Raw genomic sequence first — 21,752 nt, forward strand, 5'->3', positions numbered from 1 at the left:
CCTGCGACTACGTAGCTAGTAGTCAGTGCGTGAATTATATACAGAAGAGGGAACAAAGGGGATAAAGATTAAAGAAATTCACTAAATGTGTGTGCACTCCCCTGCCACACTTCACTACTCTACATTTTAATCTTATTTACTTTTAACCATACAAAATATTTGTAAAAAAAAAAACATGATTAACACCTGAGCAGAGATAAAGTGGAGGTTTATAGTAATCAAGCAGCATCCTGGTTCATGGTAATCTTGTTGTACATATGAAGAGCTGACAAAGTCCACTGACTGTATGATGAAGACCATTTCAGATGTCTTTCTCTTCACTGCAGACATTTTGTTGGATGAAAGCATTTGAAGCTTTTTCTTTTGGTAGCACCCTCACAAGTATCATTTGAGTACAGGCAGCACTAACATGGATTTGATTCCTCAGAAATATCAGGCAGCAAGCTCCCTCTGCAGGATTTGAACAAGTCCAGCTGTCAGGACCACATAGTGTCATATTCACCACATTCAGTTGGTGACACCACAAAGAAAAAATAGCAGGACAGAGAATTCAGAGCCTGACCCCCGAGCAAGCACTTTAAGGCAAACAGTAGCAAGGAAAAACTCCCCTTTAACAGGAAGAAACCCTGAGCAGGACTCAGCTCATAAGGGGCAGCTCATAACCCTCCTGCTGAGGGTCGGCCGGGTCACGGAGGAGAAGAGGGGGCAGAGTGCACACAGCAGCAGTGTGGATCCTGTTATCAGAGTGTGTGGACTGCGGTCACTGCATCAGACTGATAATTTGTGTGGGACATGAGCAGCTCTCATTTCATACCTCCGATGCACAGCTGCTGTGTTTCTCTCTGTCTTCATGCTGTCCTCAGCAGGAAGGGCTGTTTGTTTGTCTGCCAGAAGAGGGCGGTCATCTCCCTTTAGCTTCTTGTTTTGCTCCCTAAAACACATAGTTAAACCAAATTAGTAACTGATTAGTTCGATGTTAGCTGATGACCTTGTTTGTTACCTTGTTTACCAGCAGAGCAGTAGAGGAGACTGTGGCTGTCATATTACTGCTGTCCCCCTTTCAGAGACCCCCTGAGCTCTGGGCCTTTTACTATGCTTGTCCAGACACTCTGAGGGTGAACTGGGCTGGAGACAGTGGCTCTCACCTTTGCAGCAGTCACGCTACCTGTTTGGCCAAAGTGGGTTCTCTCCTAGGTGAAGGCTCTCTGAAGCATTCACCTAGGAGAGAACCCACTCTGGCTCAGGGCCAGCTGCGACGTCTGGAGGGAGTCTGAGGAGCTGGAGCGGGTGTTCCAGGGGAGGCGGGTGCTGACAGCCTGCGGGTGGGGGTCTGCATCCAGTCATCCAAGAACACACCTGGAAGAGAGCTGGAGAGGAGAGAGAGGAGGATTTAGAAGGGCTGCAGGAGGAGTGAGAGGAGGGGGAGCAACAGGAGGAGGCAGAGGGAGAGAAATACACTCAACAAAAATATAAACGCAACACTTTTGTTTTTGCTCCCATGTTTCATGAGATGGACTTGAAGATCTAAACTTCATTCCAGATACACAATATTACCATTCCTCTCAAACATTGTTGACAAATCTGTCTAAATGTGTGATAGTGAGCACTTCTGCTTTGCTGAGATAATCCATCCCACCTCACAGGTGTGCCACATCAAGATGCTGATCTGACATCATGATTAGTGCACAGGTGTACCTCAAACTGCCCACAATAAAAGGCCACCCTGAAATGTGCAGTTTTGTCTCACAGCAAAATGCCACAGATGCCACAAGCATTGAGGGAGCGTGCAATTGGCATGCTGACAGCAGGAATGTCAACCAGATCTGTTGCTCGTGCATTGAATGTTCATTTCTCCACCATAAGCCGTCTCCAAAGGCGTTTCAGAGAATATGGCAGTACATCCAACCGGCCTCACAACCGCAGACCACGAGTAACCACACCAGCCCAGGACCTCCACATCCAGCAGGTTCACCTCCGAGATCGTCTGAGACCAGCCACTCAGACAGCTGCTGAAACAATTGGTTTGCATAACCAAACAATTTCTGCACAAACTGTCAGAAACCGTCTCAGGGAAGCTCAACTGCATGCTCGTCGTCCTCATCGGGGTCTTAACCTGACTCCAGATTGTCGCCGTAACAGACTTGAGTGGGCAAATGCTCACATTCGATGGCGTCTAGCACGTTGGAGAGGTGTTCTCTTCACGGATGAATCTCGGTTTACATTGTTCAGGGCAGATGGCAGACAGCGTGTGTGGCGTCGTGTGGGTGAGCGCTTTGCTGATGTCAATGTTGTGGATCGAGTGGCCCATGGTGGTGGTGGGGTCATGGTATGGGCAGGCATCTGTTATGGACGAAGAACACAGGTGCATTTTATTGATGGCATTTTGAATGCACAGAGATACCGTGATGAGATCCTGAGGCCCATTGTTGTGCCATACATCCATGAACATCACCTCATGTTTCAAGATAATGCACGGCCCCATGTTGCAAGGATCTGTACACAATTCTTGGAAGCTGAAAATGTCCCAGTTCTTGCATGGCCAGCATACTCACCGGACATGTCACCCATTGTTTGGGATGTGCTTGACCGGCGTATACGACAGCGTGCACCAGTTCCCACTAATATCCAGCAACTTCGCACAGCCATTGAAGAGGAGTGGACCAACATTCCACAGGCCACAATAGACAATCTGATAAACTCTATGCGAAGAAGATGTGTTGCACTGCATGAGGCAAATGGTGGTCACACCAGATACTGACTGGTTCTGAGTCCCCAGACCGCCAATAAAGCAGAAACAAAACTGCACATTTCAGGGTGGCCTTTTATTGTGGGCAGTTTAAGGTACACCTGTGCACTAATCATGATGTCAGATCAGCATCTTGATGTGGCACACCTGTGAGGTGGGATGGATTATCTCAGCAAAGCAGAAGTGCTCACTATCACACATTTAGACAGATTTGTCAACAATGTTTGAGAGGAATGGTAATATTGTGTATCTGGAATGAAGTTTAGATCTTCAAGTCCATCTCATGAAACATGGGAGGAAAAACAAAAGTGTTGCGTTTATATTTTTGTTGAGTGTAAAATGAGCCAGCAGGTGTGTGAGGGGAGACCTGGAAGCAGAGCCAGAGGAGGTGCTGCAGGAGGGGACAGCCAGACCAGGCCCCAGAAAGGCGGACCTCACCTTCCTGGAGACGTCATCTGGCAAATACGATGAATCAGTATGAATTTGAACAATTCAAACATTTGAAACATGATGTGAACATTAAATTGTGATTATGATATTAAGGACAAAAATCTCAATCAAAGGACAAACACATTTTCTGAGTCCTCATTTTTGGGGTCTCTGACCGGTAGAAGAGGAGGTAGACGGTTCTCTGGAGCCTCCTCCGCTTGTAGGATCCACTGGTCTCCTTGACAAGGTCATCATCGTAGTGCAGCTGGAGGTTATGAAATCCAGTCCACGTGTTTCCTCTTTGTGTGCTATCAGCTGTGTGACTGTTGTACCTGGCTGGACTTGAGGAGGAGCTTCCTGGAGAGGTGGACCCGGTGGTGAAGCTTCTTCATCTGAAGGAACTGGTTGAAGGTGGCCCTCTTCAGATGAAGCCACAGGAACCTGCAGACACAAAAGAAGACAGCAGTGAGTCAAAATCAACACAGACTGGATGGACTGACTGATGAACTAAAGCATCTCTGCAGCAACAACAAGAATGTCAGACTGTACACAAGACATCTGAATATGGAAACTCTGGTGGATGTGCTGTCACTGAACTCTGCAGGGTCCGGAAGCTGCAATCCAGTCCTGACTTCTGGCTGCCACAGTCACAGCTGAGGTCCAACTCCACCTCCTGCAGGGACAACATGTCAGTTATGTAGTGTGTAACAAACAGAGAGTTTTCTTTGTTCCAGCAGGTTCCCTATCAGTCAGCGCTGAATGACTGAAAGCAGGCCTTCTTACCATCTGGTACTCCTGGAGCATCTCCTGCACAGATCCTGAAGTTGACAACTGCCTAGAGCTTAGTGAGGTCATCCTGGCAGAAGTTCCCGGGGTTGGGGAATCTGACAGAGAAACACAACAAGTCACGTCAACATCATGATCTTCAATAACAAATCACAGACTGGTCACTAAAATGGAAACCAGATCACACTCACCCAGATCCAGCACCACTGGTCTTGAGTTTCTTGGTGCTACAAAGAGACGCACGCAGACAGTGAATGAAAGGTTGTTGTTGAACATTAGAGTGTTTGTGTGTGAGAGCTGAAAAGTGATTTTGATGCACAGATAAGAGAAAACATCAATCAATCAATCCATTCAAATGGTTAACTTCTGGAAGACTTCTGCTGGCTGTCTCTGTCGTTGCCACATGGGGGAGACAGTCCACCTTTCCTCTGAAGAAACACAGACACTGTTTAAGTGTGCTGAACACACATCAGTGATTCACCATGATGACGTTCTGCTCCTCACATTATTACATTTCTATCATTACCATCAATAAACAATCTGCTGCTCTGCACAACATATCAAATGTTCAAACTCACATACCTTATTGTTGTTGATCAAAAAAAGCACCTTTTAAATTAAATAGTTCTGATAATTAGTCTTTGTACCATTTTTAATCAAACAGTTTCACCTTAATGATCAATTCCTATTAGATTTATTGACATTTTTTAGAATTACTGATTGATCACAGAACAAACTGTTATATTAGTTTGAAAATAGTATGTCCAAAGTTTATGATGAAGCTGATCAGAGATGCTGACAGTGATCAACATTTAAATAAGATGATCACCAACTTTTGACTGAACTTATTTTGAATCAATACTTGGGCTAAATAATATAATGTTATATAATAGAATGCTAGTTAAACTGGTCATTTTGAAAAGCACAAAGTGTACAAACATGTAAGTTGTTTTGTGCATAAATCAAACATTATGCTTTCAGGTAAAAATGTCAAAAAGTGAAAATGTTTCTATAAGAAAATACATAATAAAAAATCTGGTAGTAAAATCTCAGTAAATCTCACCTTCACTACCATGACGTGGATTTAGTCCTTGCTTGTGGCTTTATTTGTATTAGCAAGACCAGATTGGAGGCACATGCCTGCAAAGCAGCTTCACATGGCCCACATGTTTTTCATGGAGGGGATTTGTACTTTTCCAGGCTGGATAGTGTTAAAATTCCCTGTCCAATTCCTGTATCATCATGTTTTTTTTTCATTGGCTCATCTCAGCACGAGCCCATCACGGTCAAATGTTGTGAACATGCGCACAGTGTAGTTAAACCAAAAGCTGACTTAGCCGGCTTACAGCTAATCAAAGGATGTTGCTTAAAAGTAAATATAAAATACTTTTGGAGTTTTATATGAAATAAACTGACTACAGATCATGAAGGACTGAAGACAGAATCAGGAGGTGTATTTCTTCCTCATCTGTATCATAGCTGTACTAGTAGCACAAAGTACTTTTAGTCCCTGTGAACATGAAGTTGTTTGTGGTGTGTGTGATTCAGAGAGCTGCAGGATTAACTTCCTCTGAAGCAGACATATATAAACTTCCTTGTATATTATAAAACTTTATATTGTATCTTGTTTACTGGATTTGGATGAATAGACCTAATTCTCCAGGCCTGGATTAAAGTCTTATGCAAAAGTTTGGGCACCCCTCAAGAAAGTCACTGCATCAGTTTGTCACCTGCTGAGCTTTTGAAGCAACTTCATTTTAACATACATTATACCTTATGGAAACAGACACATTTCAGCAGTGAAATAACTTTTAATGGCCCAATAGAAACATTTTTATGTGCATTTACACAAAAACAGGCATTTGCATACATTTAGGCACTCTTTCAATCACATTCATTTCAAAACCTGTAGGGATTTATAGCTGTCAGGTTGAAGCACAAAAATGCTTTGTGGACAGGTGGAATCAATCCTGAAAAAGACTGTTTAACATAAGTAACTGCTGGCTGTGCTTGACCTAGGTTCTTTCTTTGAGAGTGGAAACATGGGGGCCTCTAAACAGCTCTCCACTGACCTAAAACTAAGATAATTCATTATTATAAATTAGGAGAAGTGTATCAGAAATGATCTGGAAGGTTTGGACTGTCTGTCTCCACTGTCAGAAATGTAGTGTAGGAATGGAACGCCACAGGAGCAGTCACTGTGAAGGAAAGATGTGATTAGCCGAAACAAATACAGGAGAGGCACAGGTGAAGGACAAGTAAGAGGTATTTTGGGAAAGAAATACTGTGGTCAGATAAGACTAAGATAGAGTTATTTGTTCACAACCAGAGGAGGCATGCATGGTGGAGAACACACACTGAACTCCATGAGAGGAACTTATTGCCATTTAGTGGGGGTCCATCATGTTCTGGGGCTGTGTGGCTAGCACAGGTACTGGAAACCTTGTTAAAGTTGAATTCCTCTCAGACTCAGCAGATTCATGACAAGAATGTTCAAGAGTCAGTCTCAAAGTTGAAGCCACACCAGGGTCGGATGTTTCAGCAGGACAATGGTCCTAATCACTGTTCAAAGTCCACCAAGAAATTCATGCAGAAGCACAAGTACAATGTTCTGGAACGGCCATCCCAGTCCCCAGACCTTAGCATCATTGAAAATATATGGATTGATTTGAAGCAGGCTGAAAGTTGTGTAAATGCACATAAAAATGTTTCTATTCGGCCAATAAAAGTTATTTCACTACTGAAATGTGTCTGTTTCCATAAGGTATAATGTATGTTAAAATGAAGTTGCTGCTTCAAAAGCTCAGCAGGTGACAAACTGATGCAGTGACTTTTCTAAGGGGTTCCCAAAAGACTATGTAAATTACAGTGTGCTATTTTGAGCTGCATTTCTTACAGAGTAGGTCATACATTTTTGCATGATATCTCACTGAATCTGATCTGTGATATTTATGTTGTTATGTGTATCAATAAGCTCATCGGACGTGCTTTTGGCCCTGGTGTGTTTAGTTTTATGGGCACCCAGATGGCTCTCCTGGTAAAGTGGTCGCCACATAAACTGAAACTAAGGTATTTTATTAGATTATAGACACATGGATGCACAAGGTCTCTTTCCACACCCAGCACTATGGACAAAGCACTCCTACTTTGAATTGTTTTAGATGATAATGCATGAAGTAGTACTGTGTTGTATAAGACAACCCTGACTATAAGAGCTTCAGTCCTGAGGGGAATATTCCTTTTGACCCTAATATAAATGATATAAAAAAATATATTTACACATCTGTCGAGTGATTGTTTGCCATGCGGTGGTGATGACCAGCTTTATAAAGATAGGAGTATTTGCAGAGACACATGTAGGATGTGGGTGGGATTTGAAGTGATGTGTCATGCAGTCTCTGTGTTGAACGTTCTGGGGCACAAGCCACAGTTAATGAAATCTTACCTGGCTGTAAAATGACTGATGATGATGATGATGATGATGATGATGATGATGATGATGATGATGATGATGATGATGATGATGATGATGATGATGATGATGATTTGAGAAACAGATTGTTGGGGTTGGATGCCATATTACATTTTCCATGTTTAAATCCATCACAGAACACAGCTGTGGACTCAGAGCTGGACGTAGATGTGATGCAGCTGGCATTGGGCCCTTTTTTAATTTCAACCAGTATTATCAAAGTTGAAACAGTGCAGTGTGACTTCCTCACCAGGCGTCACCTCCACACTGTGGTGTGTGACACTCAGAAACAGAAACAGAGATCCAACCTGAAACTAGCAGGTAATACATTCAGAGTTCCACTGCAATGGTTGTCACTGAACTGAGCATAGGGAAGTAAAAACTTTGTTCCATTAAATGGTTGTCATATGCATAAATGTAAGTTTAACCATCCACCCACAGACGCACAAACACAGAAACTCTGTTGCTCTGAAACAGGATTTCATCATTAGTTTAATCTTCTATGGCACTTATTAAGCATCAGGTGACCACAGAGCAGGCAGAGATGTACAGAGAAGTTGGGTGTCATGGAGCGATGAGATGAGACCTGGCATGGAGCGTCTGCGGAGGCCTAACAAAGGTCAGTTATAAACTCCATCATTGCATCTCTGCCGTCACAGTGAAGCCAGGCTTTAAAAGAGAACAACATTGTCATAAAGATGAGGATTGCAATTTGTATTCAGGATTATACTGCCCTCTGCTGGATAATACTGACATATTAAATGTGCTCAGAGTGTTAGAATTTGTCTTAAAAACACATGTCCGCCATACTTGATTCTGCTGTTTTTCCCCATTAAAATGAAAGAATTATACGTGAAATGATGATTTGTGATAATCAGGGGTCAGTTTATCTAGATTTTGTTTTCCTTTTCTCTTGCAAATGACTGACCTGGATCAATGAGAGCCTTCACAGACATTGTTATGTAGAATATTCATCTTCTTGGAGAGCACTTTACCTTACATGTTTTCACACATTTCTTGTATGAAGTATGAAATGTCAAAACAAATTTTTGTTCATGCAGATAATGCAAACACATAATATTTTACATAATATCAGCAGACACTATCAGTGAATACTAGGACCTGGACATAATCAGTGAGGGAGCAACTACTAGAGAGAGCATCTACTAAGAGAGCAGTTAAAGGTCGGGTAGGAGATTTTGAAAACTCAGTGAGAGTCAGCCAGATTTGGAAAGTAAACACATGCCCCTTTCTCTCGGAGCTCACCCCGAAGCCACGCCTCCAATCACATGGACGCGCATTACCTGAAGACGAGCTGCGGTCTGTGACCGTTTTTGTAGTTTTTGTAGTTCTTGCTGCCACTTGAGGGTTTTTTGACAAAGTGGAAAACTTGCTGTCTTTACATTTGTGACCCTCTACAGTTTATTGCACAGAAACATGACTTGGTGTGTTGCCTCCTGCTGTTGATGATATGTGCAGTGTATGGGTTTTCTTGTCATGCTAGTGTAAAAAATGTGGAAAAAGACTCATCCTCTTTGCATGCAAATGATTGTGGAAGTGTAACATGTCAGTTACAGCCATAGCTGATATTTCAGAGCCAAATTCAGACTGAAAAATGTTGATATACAGAATATTTTACATTTTCCAGGAAGCTAATTGGTTTGTAGATGAAGGTTTGTTCAAAAGTATTTGCATAATATTCCTCCAATCAGATTGTGATGTAATTAATGATCCAAATGTGTGGTTGTTTGAGGTGAAGATGCACAAATGGTTTCCAAAATTCCCCTAACTCACAGTGTGGCAGAAGCTTTCTTAGAATGCAAATTTGTATCCTAATTTTTTCTGCTATTCTGCAGTTTAGCTTAGCTTAGTTTAGCTTAAATATAGCACAGAAACAGCTGTAGTGAATGTTCTTGTAGCTTCAGAGAACAGACATGTCAATTTTCAACAGTAGTTGAAAACGATTTGTTATTGTAGGATGGATTACATGAGCCGGTTTAGACAGTTAGCAATAGGGCTGCGAGTCTGGAGGCATTAGACCAGAAGTCATCTGAAGCACCCTGCGATGAGACAAACCGCTCTGACTGAATGGCAGTGCCCAGAACTCAGTAAAAAAAAAAGAACCATAGAACCATAACCAGAGCGTTGAAATTATCTTCTTAATGTTTTCGTCTATGCATTGAATCTATGATTATTTCGTGTCATTTTATCGGTCCCTAAGAAAGAGGTCTGTTGAGTTACTTTAAACTTTGTTTGTTGTGATCTCATCAAAAATTGCCTGTGGTGATGTGGATATTAAGGTGTGGTGGTGTGTGATGACCCCGCAGCGCGAGCACCAGCTGTACTGGTCTGTAATGACAACCTCCCTGAGATAGAGGCCTCTGTCACATCTTGCAGGATAACTCGGAGTTGGACCGTGTGTTTGTGGGGGTGGAGCTGGGAGTGTCTCACCAGGTAGGCTGGTCTGCAGCTCTCAGATTTTTACATAAAATGGCAGCATTTCACAAAAGTCCGGTTTTATTAACTTTTTATCTGACATGATGCAGCCGTGTGAGAAAGACTGATTCTTTATATTTAATATTTTTTTACAAAAAAAACAACAAAAGCGTTACCCCTCATCACAATAACCTCCCTCAAATATATAATAATGACACTTCTTCCAATGAAGTGATTGATACTGAATCTGTCCAGCCTTCAGCAGACCAGGTATGCCCTATAAACAGTAATCAAAGAAGTGTTTGTTTCTTTACTCCATTACATTTACTTGAGTAACTTTTTAGAAAAAAATGACTCATATGAGTAATTTAAATATCTTGTACTTTTTACTTTTACTTGAGTAAATTTGTGAGCAAATAACGATACTCTTATTCTTACATTGGCCAAATGTGAACTCGCTACTCGTTACATCTTTCTGCCTCAGCCAAGTGAAGCAGTGGAAGAATACTTCCCTCTGGGAAACTGTGACCACCTGACCATGTTCCGCCAATCAAACTAGACCACAGGCTCCGTATGACCAATCAGACGTACCCATGCTGCAACGTGCATGCACACACAAACTGTTCGCAACAGAGGAACTTCTTTTGACATGGCCTCAGATTGGTAGCATGTTCGGCTTGCGCAAAGCGCAAAAAAACAGCTTTCTTATGTGGTGCCTGCTCTGCCTTCCAAAACAGACAGACCTTTCGGTGTACAAAATCTCGACATCAAACAACACACCCATATAAATATAGAATATATAATAATCTCTTAATGTTTAAATCTCATAATGCTTAAAAATCTCATTGTTATTTTTCTTTATACAGAGAGTTCACAGAGAGTTCAAACGTGTGCAATACATTTATTTAGTTTGGTTGCCCAGCAACCAAACCCTTGTTCTTCTTTTCTTTATTATTAGTTTGGTTGCCCAGCAACCAAACTCTTGTTCTTCTTTTCTTTATTATTATTATTATTATTATTATTATTATTATTATTATTATTATTTTTCTGTACTTTTTTGGCTTAGCATATCTTCAGAATGCATGGGCCGATTCAAACCATTCAAACATCAAAAGATTCAGCTCATTCAGGACAAACCGTCAATAATAATTGCAAATATTCAAATGACCGGGGACTTTTGAGGTCTCTTCTTCTGTTACCATGGTGACAGACTGATGCTACTTGATGTTACATGATGTTGCCATGCATCCAAAAAGATTCAGCTCATTCAGGACATTTGGGGAAACCGTCAATAATAATTGCAAATATTATAATATTAAAGATATTAAACATTTTCCATGTCTTCTGCAAAATGCTACTCCTCCTACAAATTACAAGATAGAGAAACCATTTCTGCTGTTACCATGGTGACAGCAGAGTTTGTTTTTTGGTAAAAACAAACTTGCTGTGGCAACCAAACTTGCATTTTCTTCAGGAAATGCAAGTAATTCTTTATGCATTTTATTACCTTTGTCATTGTTTCTTGACTTGTTATTATTATTATTATTATTATTATTATTATTTTTCTGTACGTTCTTTGGCTCAGCATATCTTCAGAATGCATGGGCCGATTCAAACCATTCAAACATCAAAAGATTCAGCTCATTCAGGATATGTGTGGAAACCGTCAATAATAACTGCAAACATTACAATATTAAATTAAACATTTTCCATGTCTTCGGTTGGCTCAGCATATCTTCAGAATGCATGGGCCGATTCAAACCATTCAAACATCAAAAGATTCAGCTCAGACAGACTTTTGAGGTCTCCTCTTCTGTTACCATGGTGACAGACTGATGCTACTTGATGTTACATGATGTTGCCATGCATCCAAAATCTCCTCTGAGTAGACTGCTCAGCAGGTCGCCATGGATGCATGGCAACTTGAATGATTGTTAGGAGCAGCTGATAAATATTCAGGTTGCCATGGATGCATGGCAACTTGAATGTTTATTAGGAGCAACTTGAATGTTTATTCTGTACGTTTTTTGGCTCAGCATATCTTCAGAATGCATGGGCCGATTCAAGCCATTCAAACATCAAAAGATTCAGCTCATTCAGGACAAACCGTCAATAATAATTGCAAATATTCAAATGGCCGGGGACTTTTGAGGTCTCCTCTTCTGTTACCATGGTGACAGACTGATGCTACTTTCAGCTCCGTCTTCAAATGGCGGCTCACAGGTTCAGGTTGCCATGGATGCATGGTTGCTCATGTATGCATGGTTGTCATGCATCCAAAATCTCCTCTGAGTAGACTGCTCAGCAGGTTGCCATGGATGCATGACAGAGTTTGTTTTTTGGTAAAAACAAACTTGCTGTGGCAACCAAACTTGCATTTTCTTCAGGAAATGCAAGTTTATATTTAATCTTCAAATCAACTGTTTGGTCTTTAACAGTTATATTTTATTTATGTATTATTTTTGTTAACAATAAATTATATTGTTTCTTTTGTTGCCAGGCAACAAATACCATGCCTATACTAATACTTGTGAGTCTTGTTAAGGGGTAATGTATTTTTTTTTTCATTTTGAGAATTAAAAATTGATAAAACCTAGAATATTTATGGGATTAAAACTGCACTGTTTGCATTTTAGTGGCTTTTCAAAGTGGAGCTTTACATCATGGGGGCATTAACTGACGTGGCCCGAGAAATTAAATGCAACTGAGGTTGAGTTTCCTTTTTCGCCAGTCTGTGTAATGCATGATGTTACATATCCCTAAAAGTAGTGACCAATGGATGGACACTTTTTCCAAGATGCGTTGTGGGATACATTGAGGGCCCTATATGGGGTCTAGAATTTTGTTTTTATTGAGGGTCACAGTAAAGATATGCAAGACAACTTACCTAAAAGTGTGACATACTATCTCTAAGCTTAATGCTTTCACACTGTTTTCTGTACAGGAGCAGCAGTTCAGTGTAGCAGGTGTAAATGACGATCTGAAGGATGAGATGCAGCAAAGAGTAGCTGTAGATGAAGAGCAGGCACCAAATGAAAAGGACAACAATGGAGTCACCATTCTTTCTCAGACATCATCTCAGGAGACTTATCCTCAGTCACTCCCAGAAAAAGTCACGTCTGTGCCTTCAACTCCTACATTTCCAATTAAGTAAGGCTTTCTCTGAATTGTCCAAAGCTTAGAATGATGGTAAACCCAACTCCTGAGACCTATTTCATGTTTTTACAGATTTAACTCCGGCAACTCCCTATAACAAAGCACCCCTGATACCAAATCTCCAGCTTTCCTGTTCTCTGTTAGCTCCGGTCCTAGCACACCAGGATTCTCTGGGTTTGATGTGGGCTCATTACATGAAGAGGTGCAGAGTGACAAAAAAAAGAAAAACATGGTTTGTCAGAAATCCTGTAGAATCCCTGATTTAACATCCACGTTTCTTTGCAGGACTCAGCTTTTGGCTTACCTTGCACTTTTTCAATGAAAAGGTCATACATACTTTTTTACTGCAAGTTTTACTTTGTTCAGTTAGTTACCTGTTTGCAACAAAATCATTAAACTCTGTTCTTCTCTGTGCAGAAAACAGCTGAACCAAAGTCTTCAGGCTGTGAGTATCAAATCAACATTTCATTGTGTCAGATTTATGGTAATACATTTATCCATACATGTGTTTTATAGGCCCGGAGTTCCTTTTTGGGCAACCAGAGCAAAGTGGAGCCTTTCAGTTTGCCTTCACCCGAAAGAGCCCTGAGTCAGCTGACAAAGAAAACACAGGGGATGATTTTCCATTTTCATTTAACTTCTGAGAGCTCTGAGTAATTGTTATGAAAGGTTTTGTTTTTTGGATAAGGTCCCTTAGTTTGCTCAGTAATGCTCCTATTTAGTGGCCTTTTCTGTTCTGGTTAAACGGTCCCTATTCATTCACAAGTTTAACTTGGGGGCTCAGTAACTTCACACAGCATTAATAGTTGATAGTATTTTATTGAAGATATCAAAATATTTCTTTACAGTTTTAACTAGTTCAAATTTTTGTAGTATAACTTTTAACCAATAAACAAAATGTAAAACTCTCTGAGTGTTACATTATATATAAGACAAGAGCTCCACTGAAACTCAGGCTTCTACAAGACAGAGAAGCTGTTAGACTGCTCAGTGTTTATTGTCTCACTGCAGGTTTATTTGAGGTCATTGATCCACATCATGAAAATAAATGTGAACATTGAATGCATCATGAGTGAAAATACAAGCAAAGAGCATCAAAGTGTCTTCAAAACCTCTTTATTGTGTACATCAGTAACAAAAATCAACCAAAAATGAAACATGTCATTGATAATATAAGACAAGAGCTCCACTGAAACTCAGGCTTCTACAAGACAGAGAAGCTGTTAGACTGCTCAGTGTTTATTGTATCACTGCATAAGGTTTTTTACAAAGGTTTTGTAAAAATATTTTAAAAAATCCAACAAATAAAAAGTCTCTAACTGTTGTTCTGCACAAAGACACGTCTGAGTTCTCTCTACTTGTAGCCATGATGGTGCTGTTTCCACAGAGTCCACCGGGTGGCAGCAGAGTAAAGTCTGTCTTCTCTTACACAAACACACAGTCCTCATGTCAGTTTGTTCAGAAGAACAGACATACACCTCTGATCCCTACTCCAGCTCACAGAACTCAGTAGAGGACTCAGGATATCCATTAAACCAGAGTCCAGCATAGAGCGGCTCAGTGAACCTGGTCTGGACTCTGTGGAGGAGGGTCCTGGTGTCAGAGACGCTGGACAGAACGCCTGCTCTGTGATCCAAGTCTTAAAGGGCACGGGCCGCTGATGGGTATTTTGACGGCGTTGTGGATGAATCTGTAGGTGCTGAATCCAAAGGCAGACTCCTCCATGGACCCCCCCTCTTGTACGCCAGAGCCACTGTGACCCTCTTCCTGTTCCACTTCACCTCCCAGTAACGGAGAGGAAAGTTCTCAACAAAACTTTGTGGATAAAACGATGAATGTGAGACTGACACATGAAATGATGATGAAAACCATCCTTTATTACAGTGATGAGAAACAAATACAGAAACCAAAAACCAAATAAGAGCATTAATTACATTTCTTTCTATCTGAAGCATCAAGAGAAGAGTTCCACCTGAACTCATGAACTCTATGATTGATCTGTTCTACTTCAAACTGCACAACTCACATGAGGATCCATAATAACAAATCATAAATCCAGCATAGAGCGGCTCAGTGAATGTGGTCTGGACTCTGTGGAGGAGAGTCATGGTTTCAGAGACGCTGTAGAAGGACAGAATACCTGCTCTGTGATCCAGGTACACTCCTACTCTGGAGGAAGGAGGACCTGAGACCTCAGTGTTGATGTTGTTGTGATAAAATGTGTAACTGTTTTGGTAACAATCAAATGTCCAAGATTTGTCATTACGCCCAAATACACATTCATTCCCTCTCCCTGCTCTGCTGACACTCTTGTATGTGACTGCTACAGAAACTCCTCCTCCTCTCCACTCCACCTCCCAGTAACAACGTCCAGTCAGACTCTCTCTGCTCAGGACCTGACACACTTTGAATCTGTCTGGATGATAAGAATAAGGATGTTGTTGTGTCACACGTGTTACTTTTCTGTTCCCCTCTGATAGTATCAGCTCTCTCTGTGCTGTGTTTGGATCCAGTGTGAGTTCACATGAATACTGTAAGAATCCAGCTCTGGTCTGTGGCTCTGGTTCTGACAGTAAAACATCCACTTCAGTCAGGGAGACGTTTGTCCACGTCTGTCTCAGAGTGTCCTGTAGTTTGTCTCTGAGCTCTGACACAGCTGCTGTCACATCCTCAAAGTACCTCAGAGGACGGATGTTGATGCTGGATGAGTGTGTGGACTCACTGAGTGCTGACAGTGGGCAGTAGTTGTGTAGAAAGTGGATGTGGTCCTCTGTGTGTGAGAGCTGCTCCAGCTCAGCAGCTTTCCTCTTCAGCTCAGTGATCTCCTGCTCCAGCTCCTCCTGACGCTCTTTGACTCGACTCACTTCAGCTTCCTGCTGGGATCTGACCTGCTGCTTCACATCAGAGCTTCTTTTCTGGATCAGACGGATCAGCTCAGTGAAGATCTTCTCACTGTGCTTCACTGTTTTATCAGCAGAGTGCCTGATGGCCTCCACCTCCTGTTGGAGCAGCTTCACATCTCCCTCTCTGTCCTGGACTCTCTGCAGGATTTGTTGCAGACTCTCCTGGAGCTCTCTCTGCCTCTCAGTCCTCTCTGCTGCAGCTGAGACTATGTCGTGGCCTTTATGTTCATCCACAGAGCAGAGATAACAGACAGACTGCTGATCAGTGCGGCAGAACATCTTCATCACCTCATCATGACGAGAGCAGATGTTCTCCTGGAGGTTCTTGGAGGGCTCCACCAGCTTGTGTTTCTTGAACGTAGCTGCACCATAATGAGGCTGCAGGTGTTCCTCACAGTATGAAGCCAAACACTGCATGCAGGATTTGAAGGCTTTCAGTTTTCTTCCAGTGCAGAAATCACAGGCCACATCTTCAGGTCCAGCATAGCAGTGATCAGCAGGAGCAGCTTGGAGTCCAGTCTTCTTCAGCTCCTCCACTAAACCTGCTAACATGGTGCTTTTCACCAGGACAGGCCTCGGTGTGAAAGTCTTCCTGCACTGAGGGCAGCTGTGGATTCTCTGCTCATCCTCTCTGTTCCAGCAGCTTTGAATACAGTTCATGCAGTAGCTGTGTCCACAGGGAATCGTCACCGGATCCCTCAGTAGATCCAGACAGATGGAGCAGCAGAAAGCTTCCCGCTCCAGACAAACACTGTTGTGGTTCATGTCAGTTCTTGATAGCAGGGACACAGGTGAAGAACTGTACTGAAACCAGCACCTGCAGGAGACAGCAGAATAAATCGATTATTTCAGTGAGTCATGATGTAGAATTTGACCTGGTGCACCTGGAACAGTGTGGGAAGTTCTGGCCCTCAGTTCACAGTAATGTACCACATTTAGCTGCCATCAGCTCTTTTTCATAATCAATAAGTCATAAATGGTGATTGGTCCAACTGTAGCCAACACGTGAACAAAGTGGTAAACTTACAGAGCACTTGTAGCAGCAGCAGCTTCACTGTCCGAGTCCTCTTTCTCTCCTTTGACCGCAGAGAAATGAGGAAAACTTATGTGGAGTCTCCATCATGCGCGGCGCCATAAAGAGGTCCGCTGACGACGTGATTGAGAACAGTCGCGCTACTGGTGACGCCCACTGATGACGTCGTCGAAACGCGGGGGAACAAAACACAAAACAAACATCTGTACACATGTTGTGATGAAGTACATGAAACACTGTTACATACATGAGATTCAGCTGAAAGCTCGAATGAATGATCCGGGACACTCCTTTAAGGACAGCGGCGCAACGAGGAGAAGCCTGGAACAACAAGAGTCAAGATTCTGTACAGTGAAATTCTTACTTTGCTGCTCACACTGAATGCCACAAAGGTTTAAGAAGTCAAAATAGAATAATTTGCAAAAGAGCAAAAAGATGCAAATAAGTAGACAAAATATAAACTATGGAAGTAAATGAAGCTATATATATATATATATATATATATATATATATATATATATATATATATATATATATAAATGTGCATGTGTCATATGCTGTTGTGCAAATTGAGCAGAGAATGAACCATAGTGCAAAAACTGTCAGGAGGTAAACAACTGTACATGTGCAGTTATTGGATTGGATATTAAGGTGCATAAAGAAATAAACAGATTAACAGTATTGCAGTTACTGTTACTGCATGTAAACAGTCAGTGTGTGTGTGCGGGGTACAGTCCATTGTTACAGACTCCTGTCAGCTGTTGAGGAGTCTGATGTCGGAGGGGAAGAAAGAGTTCCTGAGTCTGCTGGTCCTGCACTTCGCACTCCTGTACCTCCAGCCTGAGGGGCGGAGAGTGAACAGACCTTGTTGGGGGTGGGTGGGGTCCTTGATGATGGGGGCAGCTCATCATCACCCGTCCTGATGCAGACAGATCTGTGAAGGGGAGGAACAACTTCCTGACAGAGTGACTCAGTTTGTGAGTTTCACAACATGCAGGAAGAACTACATTCATTCACTCCGCAGAGACTGTAGAGGTGTTTTCTCTTTTAAACCAGAGTTCTAATAAAGAAAAACAGTGATTTGTTTTTCTAACTTGTAATATTTACTCGACTTTTTTTCCCCCATGCCATCTCATTTAAAATGTATTTATTTTATTTTATTTCTTTTACAGATGCTTATTTTCTTGACTATTGAATATCTGTATATTTGCTTAATGAATTCTACTTCTTTTTATATATTGACATCTTATATTGTAGTTTTTCCCCCCATTTCCTAGGATCATATGTATTCCTAGTCATTGTATGTTCTGTATACGTTAAACTGTTCAATAAAGATTTGAGAAAAAACTATTTCAAAAACTTTCCATTGGCCCCCCGTTCGAAAATCAATACAAGGAGTAAATATGATGTTACTCCAACATTACTCATATTTGAGTAGGTTTTTCACCCAGTACTTTTACTTTTACTCTTACTCGAGTACATATTTGGAGGTCTACTTTTTACTGTTACTTTATTTTGAAGTAACTATACTCTTACTTGAGTAAAAAATTTGGGTACTCTACCCACCTCTATTTCTGAATGAAAGATAACTCATGTCTCACAGATGAGACAAACAACATCAGTACAGCCGTACTGTATTGATCATGTAACATTCTGTTCACCTGTAGTCTCATTCTATAGAGGTCATGTGACCTTCACTGTTGTTCCTCCATCGTGAAGTATGACTTCACCATACTTGGCCATCAGGGAAACAGGAGCAGTGCAAGATCCTTTGCTACAGTTTTATTGTTAACCTCGAAACAAGATGGTTGCCCTAACAACCACTTCAAAGGAGTTTGTATGACATCACTATGACACCACTATCAATCAAAGGTTGTGATGTCATAGTGATCACTATGACATCACAACCTAGCCTGTAGCTGGAGCTCTTCTGCAACACATCAATTACTTAGAACCATACCGATCAAGCATAAATGGACGGAAACAGAGACGGAACAGGACAAGGCGTCTATCAACCTGAAGATAATAGAAATAGATATTTTAATAGAGGAGATCGGGCACCATTGCGCCAAAGACAGAATGACTTGAATATAGTCGAATTGGGAAACAGTTCTGATAGTGGCACAGATACTGATGCCTTGCCTCATCAATCCAAAAAAAGACCCAGAGAGGATGATGAGGAAGAAGATCATGGCCATATCAGCAAAAAGGTCAAAAAGGTTGAGAACATTCCTGTCCCACTATGATGACACAACAAGCAGCAGCCATGTTTTTACTGTTGATTGAGACCAAATGGACAATGACCCCATGGAAGGATCCTCAACTACACCAATTTGAACATTCACTCTTCCCATTATGATGCCAAGGATGATGAGGTAGATGTAGAAGTCTCTGTCACACACTCTGACACTGACTCAGACAGTGACATACTGTAGGTGCTGACGCAGGGCCTGGTCAGGTAGATGTGTGTCAGCAGGCCAGAGCAGAGCACCCCCTGTCTAGAAGATCCCAAAAAAGACCCAGAGAGGATGTTGAAGAAGCAGATGAGTGCAGCAGCAAAAAAGTCAAAGGACACAAGAACACTGCTGTCTCACCTTCTACTTCTAGTAACCCTGGATACTTTGGATGGTGCTGTTGAACATGACCAAAGGGGAAGACACAACCCCCTGGAAGGATGCTAAACACTGGAGGAGGAAACAGAACAGGGCCCTCTTCTTAGTCAATCCAAAAAAAGACCCAGAGATGATGAAGAAGAAGAAGATCATGGCCATATCAGCAAAAAGGTCAAAAAGATTGAGAACATGTCCCACTTCACGATAATGACAAAAAGGGGAGGAGATGGCGAGGAATACATCTGTATAGACATAACAAATTACTCAGGCAGTAAACCGACAAGCCAGTAACAGCAGGGACAATGACTGATACCGACCACAACTGTAATACGGACACAGAGTTAGTTACAGTTTTTTCTGATTGCTTACAGTTTTTTCTGATTGCTTAAGCACATTTCTGTAACTATTGGCTATTTGTGCAAAACTCTACACACAAATAAAAAAACCTTACACCAAATCAGCAAAACATTGTAGATCTCTTGCAAAAGCTAATACATCTTGCTTACAGTTTTTTCTGATTGCTTAAACACTAACAATGATTCTTATAGCACAATTTCTAAAACTATTAATAGTTTTAACAAAATCACTCACTGAGTTTGCAAAACTAAAAGCAAAAAAACTGCTTTACACTCAATTTGCACTTTTGTAACACACAATTTGCAATTGTATAAATATAATCAACTTCACAGCACTCTTGTTGCTGAACTGTAAACACAACTCACTGCTTTACACATAACTTCCAAATGATCAACACACTCCTAGTAAAACTACACACATTTATGGCTAGTGGTTACACTATTTTGCCAACTGTCTGGCTACACTGTCACATGTGAGAACTGTTTTACATCATTAGTTCACTTTGCAATCAGCATGAGCACTGTGAATAAGCCACAGGTAAACTTCAGTGTGGAGAACAATGGAGGGAGAAGGAAACTGAGAAGAGTGAGAATTAGAGGAGGAACATGAGGAAGAGGAGGAGGACAAAGACTAGGACGTGAATTTAGAGGAAGAGGACGAGGAGGTGAAGAGGACGGAGGAAGGGTAAGAAGAAATAGAATTACTGATGTCATCGGAGCTACAATAGTGGATCATGTGAGCAACCATGGAATGACCCTGAAGGAAGCTGGACAACGGGTTCAGCCTGAGCCGCTACACTGTAGCAAGCATCATAAGGACATATTGATGAGAATGGGTTAGTACAGTTCCTTCACTCTAAGTTTTGTAGTAGTACCACACTCTAATGAGAAAAACAACAATACTGTACATGTAAAACTGAAACTGTTACTCCACAGAATTGCTAGACATCCAGCATCTGGAAGGAGGCATGCGAGGATATGGACCAGGCATCATGTCAGGCCTGGATACGGCACTCCAGGAGACATGTTCCCCGGTGCCTTGGACTAGAAGACATTGCATGAGACGATGAAATTCTGTGGCCGGACCCAGAGAGACAATGAGACAATGATTTTCTCTCTCTCTCTCTCTTTCAGTGAAATTGTATGTTTTCTTGTGTTTGTTTTGATGTGTGTGAATAAACATTCATACTTGAAATTTGAATCTCTGTGTGTTTATAGAACTATTTATGACAAAAGTTTGACCTCACATGGACAGACCTTGTGCACAGAGAAAGCAAAAGCCAGATGTGTTTTCAGTTAATACCATCAGTGTGTAGTTGGCACATTGTGTGCTTAGTAATATGATGGTTTGTGTTAACTGTGTGGTACAAAAATACCATTTTTACAAAGGTTTGAAGAGTTAAGCAAGATGTATTAGCTTTTGCAAGAGATCTACAATGTTTTGCTGATTTGGTGTAAGGTTTTTTTATTTGTGTGTAGAGTTTTGCACAAATAGCCAATAGTTACAGAAATGTGCTTAAGCAATCAGAAAAAACTGTAACTCTTCAAACATTTGTAAAAATTGTATTTTTGTACCACACAGTTAACACAAACCATCATATTACTAAGCACACAATGTGCCAACTACACACTGATGGTATTACAGTTTTTTCTGATTGCTTACAGTTTTTTCTGATTGCTTAAACACTAACAATGATTCTTATAGCACAATTTCTAAAACTATTAATAGTTTTAACAAAATCACTCACTGAGTTTGCAAAACTAAAAGCAAAAAAACTGCTTTACACTCAATTTGCACTTTTGTAACACACAATTTGCAATTG

General features: G+C 41.3%; 1 protein-coding gene across 1 annotated transcript; it reads right to left on the minus strand.

Moving 5' to 3' along the window:
* Positions 1-15,028: 15,028 nt before the first annotated feature.
* On the minus strand, positions 15,029-16,693 carry LOC114433893 (tripartite motif-containing protein 16-like). Its single transcript, XM_028402671.1, has one exon. The coding sequence runs from the start codon at positions 16,691-16,693 to the stop codon at positions 15,029-15,031; it is 1,665 nt and encodes a 554-aa protein (XP_028258472.1).
* Positions 16,694-21,752: the final 5,059 nt, after the last annotated feature.

This window comes from Parambassis ranga, chromosome 3 (genome assembly GCF_900634625.1).
Source record: "Parambassis ranga chromosome 3, fParRan2.1, whole genome shotgun sequence".
Lineage (NCBI taxonomy): Eukaryota > Metazoa > Chordata > Actinopteri > Ambassidae > Parambassis > Parambassis ranga.

Coding starts and splice junctions, on each gene's coding strand:
- LOC114433893 (XM_028402671.1), bottom strand. CDS start 16,693: ATGAACCACAACAGTGTTTGTCTGGAGCGGGAAGCTTTCTGCTGCTCC.